At 45.0% G+C, this 6,116-nt stretch overlaps 1 protein-coding gene across 3 annotated transcripts; it reads right to left on the reverse strand.

Annotated features, from left to right (window-relative positions):
* Positions 1–311: 311 nt before the first annotated feature.
* On the reverse strand, positions 312–4,963 carry PMAIP1 (phorbol-12-myristate-13-acetate-induced protein 1). 3 transcript variants are annotated; one of them, XM_072992871.2, is made up of 2 exons: positions 4,432–4,963; positions 312–2,280 (listed from the first exon to the last, which is right to left on the reverse strand). In XM_072992871.2, the coding sequence occupies exons 1-2, from the start codon at positions 4,487–4,489 to the stop codon at positions 2,168–2,170; spliced, it is 171 nt and encodes a 56-aa protein (XP_072848972.1). In that variant the 5' UTR covers positions 4,490–4,963; the 3' UTR covers positions 312–2,167. The 3 variants fall into 3 exon arrangements, 1 of the variants encoding a protein (XP_072848972.1); XR_012084563.2 differs by lacking the exon at positions 4,432–4,963 and adding an exon at positions 3,741–4,425 and having other exon boundaries at positions 2,154–2,280; XR_012084562.2 differs by lacking the exon at positions 4,432–4,963 and adding an exon at positions 2,701–3,734 and having other exon boundaries at positions 2,154–2,280.
* Positions 4,964–6,116: the final 1,153 nt, after the last annotated feature.

The following is a 6,116-nucleotide window of genomic DNA, read 5'->3' on the forward strand; positions in this document are numbered from 1 at the left end:
CTGAGAAGATTGCACCATCTTATCTTTGATTCTGAGGTAGAAAATCCCACTTTTTGGGTGATAATTCTCAGAATCCTGGAGCCAGAATCTCAAGTCCCAAACTAGAGACAGCTTTCCACAAAAAGTAACAATTCCCCTCTCTAGTTTGTTCTTTGTACCTAAGATTGTCACAGACTGTTGACAACTTTTGTAAACATTTTTCTAGGTCCAAATACAGACCTCCTTGGCATTAGCTGTGACTGCATAACATTCACTGTTAAGTAGGCATGTTGTTATGTGTTCCAATTCCACAGAAATTATACTCCAAAGCCTTTTTTTCCTTTTTACAAACACACCACATTTATTAACTTAGAAAGATGGCAGTACAAAAACAGAAACAAAACCCGGTAACACAAACAAAGAACAGGCTTATCCTTGTGTAAAGCAAGGTGTGAAATCTGCTTCCAAAAAAGCACATCTAGGAACAACATCCCTGGGGATGTCGGCCTTCAAAGCATTTGAACAAGCTTTTGCTGTAAACTGTTTTCCTGATATGAACGTTGTAAGTTGGACAAAACAGCACTGTGTCCAAAACATGAGCATCATACACATGCAAAGAAAAGAAGTAATAATTAACAAACAAGAAATAAGAATACTGTAATGCTATACTGTAATGCTATAGGAGGAACTTCAAGTGGCTTTTCACAACTCCATCGACACAGCTGAAGAAAAGCAGTATTAGGAATCCAAAGTTGTTTACAATTAGTATCCAAATCAATTCTGAACAAAAATGCCTGCTTTTCAGTAACCGTTTTACTTATTTCGGCTTTCCCACAAGGCAGAGTAAAGGCTAGTATTGGAATAAAACCAAATAGCTTCAAAATTTAAATGCAGTGATGGAAAGACTTTTGAATTATTAAATCATCGCTGCAGATTGTCTGTATTGGGGCTGACAGAAGAATGGTTTCTTTATTGTTTCTTTAAGTTACAGCTAACATTCATTTCAATAATCCATCGGAGAAAATAGAAATTAAAAATGCTGAAGGATAAATGTTGGCATGTTTTTAATGTCACCTCCAGTCCATGGGTTGGGCATTTTGTTCTAAATGTTAAAGCTCAGCTGAGCATTTTGCTATCATTTCTCCGTTGGCAGACGATCCTCACAAGAAATATTTTTCTATGCACAGATCAACTTTCTGCAATGCTGTGAATAGAACCCCTATGCATACATGAGATCCAAGTTGCAACCTTTAATTTGCTCTTTCCTTTCTTAAGCTTATAACATTTAAGTACTTCTTTTAGAAAAGCTGATTTCTTCAATATACTGCATACAGAACATAACATTCTGCTACCCAGTACCTCATTTGTGCAATTCATTCTGTAATGCTAACAATACAGTCACTTCTACACAAGGGATATCATTTTACATTACTCTGTAGTTTGTTCTGATGCAAAGATTTCTGCATGCTTTGAATCTGAAAGTAACTGATTGTAGTTCTAATGAAAATAAATATTCACATAATATTCTGCCCATAGGGCATATATTGGCACACGAGTACTGCAGATCTAACAGCTTTCAGCCTGCAATTTAATATCATTGCAATTCAATTCATCAGAAAATATCCTATTAATATAACAGTATACATTTTCCTCAACAAAACAAAATCCAGAAAGAAAACTTTGCTCCTTTCAGGAATTCCAAACTTTGCAATTAAGAATCTTGACAATTTGGAAAACTGATTTGCACAGTGTATAAGAAAGCCCAGAGTATTGGAAGCCATTGCTATGAGTGGCATTCTATAAACTTTCAGCAGCTGAGCACACAGATTCCAGGATTTTGGAAATGAGAACGCTGAACTCTAGGTTAGAGAACCACTCCCGGATTCCTTTTTTCCAGTGCCTTTCACAGTTCAGCATCCTCATTAGTCAACAGTAGATTCCAGTTCTCTGCTTTCCACCTCTCTCCCTTTGCATCCGCTACTGAACTTTCTGAAATGTTATCAGAAGAAATCATATTACAGGAGCCTTCCTTGACAACAGGAAACAGGCAAGAGAATGGCTCGGGAAACCTTCCATCGCTGCAATCTCACGGAATACATAAAAATTAGATCTTCCAGAAGACTTTTGTTGTTGTTAGTTCCCTCTTCCATTTCCATTTCTTTTTATCCAAAACATTGTCCAAACATGGTCAGGTTCCTGGGCGGAAGAGCTTTGAAATCAGATTAAGAATCCTCTGCCGGAGGTTCCATTTGTCCCCAATCTTCCGCAGCTGCAACGCACAGTCAGTGACCACCTCTGATTCTGCAAAACAGACAAGCACATCATCAGTTCTCATCACCTGTAACAGTAGCTGCACATTATTGAACGACAAAGATGGTAACCTTAACCCAGGCTGCCTGGCTGCGATACATGCTGGATGAAAGGTAAAGCAGGATGTGAAATGAAATCTGAATGTTCAGATGCCCTGCCAGCGTAATCAGTGGGGAAACCTTCAGGGAGACAAAGTGTGATTCAGCAAAAGTTTATTCCAAGGAACTGCAAAAGTTTAGTCCAACCAAGATAGGTGTTAAGAGGTGCTAAAAACAACCACACCTGAATGCTGACAGCAACGGTTTTACACATGTATTTTTAGAACCTGGGAAAATTGCTTTTTCAGAAGGTAGCTCCCAGAATCTCCCACCCCGCATTTTTTCTCAGGACGGGCAGTCAATGTTTAAATACCTGATGCCAATTCTGCAGCTTCCTACTTCTCACCCACTTCTCCCGTTTCAGACTAGAAATCTCTCTCTCTCTTTTTTTTATAACAAAACAACGAGGCACAAATTGGAGGCAAGCAGGAAGTTGCCCTCCCTTCCCCACTCTCGGATTAGCAAACGCCTGACCCGCTCAGAGAACCTGACCTAACGCAACAGTTAAATTAAGTTCACATCAGCTACATCTGTGGCCAGAAACAGACATTAGCGGTAGTCCCATTTCTGGAAGGAGGAAATCCTTAACTAATATTGAGCATATCAGCATCACAGCACTCTTATCACCACGACTGAGCAAATTAGCTTGCTTTGTTTAGTCTTCAGAATTCCTTTGGAATCTGATTTCACAAACACAGAAAAACTACCACAATATTCCTTTGACAAATTTAAAATGTTTATAGCTCTAATTACAGACTTTCTCTAAGCTATTTTTGTAGCCTGTGAGAAATACTTAGGGATGTAACTCAGTGTTTACTTTTGCATACAGAAGGGACCCGGAGTTAATCATCAGGTTCTTTAGTTAAAGAGACAAGACAGCAGATAATGAAAAGTGAAAAAAACCTGCCTGAGACTCCTGAGAGCTGCTGCCAGTCAGAGCAGGAAATACTGAGCTAGACAGACAAATTATCTCACCTTATTTAAAACAGCATCCTATGTTTATACATGCATGTCATGTTTTCAGCTGAGATGAGCTGCTGAATTCAATCAAAGGGATGCAGAAGTTGGAAAAGCTACTTTTTGGGACTATAACTTCTTACATTCCTCGGCTATTTTATGGGCACTGGGTGCAAAAGCTGGAAGATCATGGAAGCTAGAGTTCAAAAAAGTAAGTTTTTAAAAAGGAATTTATTCAGAGTATTCTGCTTCCATCTGAAGTGAATGAGAGCCCTAAAAAGCAGAGAATGTACCTACACAATCTCCTGATAATGTATTAAAAATTGTAAAATACTGTACTGGCTTTCAAGGGACAGGTTGTCCACAGCAGGAGAAGCAACAACAATCTTGACTTACTGTGGGTTGTATCTACAATATCAGAGCCCTATATGTCTGTGTATTCTGTACCTAGAATACTGTATCCTGGAAAGGGTCACTATGAGTAAAAATTTACTTGGTGATGATGATTATTATCTGGAGAGAGGAAAAAGGAAAAGCAAGGAAACAACAAGTGAGGGATGACATGCAAGAGATTTATTTATTTTGTACATTTTTTTACCGCTAACTTAGTGCAAAGCACTACTCTTACGTGATTTAGAGTAAGATAACACAACAAACCCTCCACCCCATACACCAACATAAACCATCTCTAAATATTATTATTACTGTTATTTAAATTAAATTCTTAAGTAAATGATAATATTATCAGGAAATCCTAGAACTGAAGTGGGGAAGCTGAGGAGGGGAGGGCTGTGTCTTTGTTGGGGATGGCTCGGGGAACCCCCTAACTCAACATCCTCCGTCTATGAACCCCGGAGAGAAGCCAGTTCCTTCTCTTTCCTTTTCCAGGAAGAGTTTCTCTCTCGCCACCAGGATTTTTCCCCTCCGCAACCCGCCTTCCCGGACCCTTGCCCCCCACCTCAATTGCTGGGGAAACGGTGGGCATACAGAGCGATCGCAAGCAGGCCCCTCGGCGCCGGCGGGTCTGGGGCGAGACCTCAGCCGCCCCGGGGGAGCTGAGCAAAGAGAGGCCACCTGGGGATCTTACCTGGGGGGAGCTCGGCGTTGGGGGGCGCAGGCTTGCGCAGCGCTTTGCTCGGCATCATTTCGGGGGCAGCGGGATCTCGGCTCGGCCTGGCCTCTTCTCCCAAGCTCGCAAGGCGGGTCTGGCGGAAGGAAACTCAGGACAGAACCCTCTCCTCGCCCGCCCGCCCGCCTGCCTCTCCCGCTCTGCCAGCCGCTTGCCCGGGCGCGCCAAGTGAAGTGCCGGGGGTTTCCCAGTGACGTATTCCTCGGAATCCCCGCCCCCTCCTTTGGCCAGACTTTCCCCTCGTAGCCAATCAGAGGCCGGGATGTCCGGACAAGGGGGGGCAAGTGGCGTTAAGGGAGGAGGAGGAGGAAGGGGGGGCTGGCTGGCTCCCGTCACGAGTTCGCTGTGCGGGGGGGGGGGGCGATTCCAGCCCCCTCCGGCAGGGAGGCCGCCCTGGGCGAGTGGGGCTGCTGGGGAGGAGGGGAGCCTTCCTTCCGGCTTTTGATGCCAGGGCAAACCTGGGGGGAAGGGCCGCCCCATCGTCGCTCCGGTTACCCAGCTGGCTTCTTGGAAAAGGAAAGAAGAAAAAGGCGGTTTCGCTTCATCACGGCTTGGTGATGAGGGGCGGGCGCGGGAGGGACCAAAACAAGCCCGTAGGATGATGAGGATGGTGGAGCCACGCGGAGCGCTTCTCCCTCCTCCTCCTCCTCCTTCCCGCCTCAAGGGCTTTCCCGCCCAGCCAGGTTTTTTTTCCTTTCTCTCGTCAGGGTGAAAGGCGCCCCTCAGGCTCTCTGGGTTGACCTCAAAAGGGGCCGAAAGTCCGGGTTCAGCCAGAGAGCTGTTTGGAAAAGTTACTTTTAGAGCCCTTAGCTTCGCCTCGCCAACATGGCAGTGGCGATGCCGGCGGGACGCTTCGAGGCAGCTTCGGCCAAGAAAATCCACTTCCTCGCTCGCGGAGTTCCCTTCAGGGGTGATGGATGATGAGCTGCTGAGGCGCCCATTGAGCTGAATGCAGACGCCCGTGGGGAGGGGAGAACCATCTCGAACAACACTGTTCTTTCCTCCCTGGTTGAGGATCGCCATTTATCTGCTGTTTCTCAGGGGGATGAAAGAGAAGTGCCCGGTTTCCTCCTCGTCGTCGTCTTGTGTTTGACCACAGCTGGCAAAGTTATTGTGCCAACCTAACCTTCAAAGGCCAGCCCAAGACCCTTTGCCACCCGAGGAAGGCTGGCACTAAACAGAGTGTACAGGGGCAGGCTCAGACAGCAACAGGGTGGGGGCGGCAGGGATCACACTGCACCACTTTCCTAGTTATTTGAAAGGAGCTGAGATTCTCAAATGGCTAAATCCCAAGCCATAGCTAGAGTTTCTCCGCTCTCACATGTGCCATTCTGGACCTGGAATGTCAGCTACCTCTTTTCCTCCCTATTTACAAACAACCTTTCCTCAATCTGTGGCAAGGGGTCGTTTGCTGTTTGGATGGAAAGAGCTTTGAGTATTAAACTCTAGCACCCATAGCTGGTGAGGGAGGTTGTAATCAGGCACATTTGGAAGGCCACTGGGGTGGGGATGGTTGATGGGGAATTGTAGGCGGGGAGTGATGAGGAAGTATTTGGAACAGAAATGTATTGTTATGGCAAACAGAAAATGATGACAAAAGGTTCAGGGTGGAATCTGATGTGTGCAAAGCAATCTCATACAGA

The sequence above is a fragment of the Pogona vitticeps genome, chromosome 2, assembly GCF_051106095.1.
Source record: "Pogona vitticeps strain Pit_001003342236 chromosome 2, PviZW2.1, whole genome shotgun sequence".
Lineage (NCBI taxonomy): Eukaryota > Metazoa > Chordata > Lepidosauria > Squamata > Agamidae > Pogona > Pogona vitticeps.

Coding starts and splice junctions, on each gene's coding strand:
- PMAIP1 (XM_072992871.2), bottom strand. CDS start 4,489: ATGATGCCGAGCAAAGCGCTGCGCAAGCCTGCGCCCCCCAACGCCGAG. Junction 2,281..4,431: donor CAACGCCGAGCTCCCCCCAG/GTAAGATCCCCA, acceptor TCTGTTTTGCAG/AATCAGAGGTGGTCACTGAC.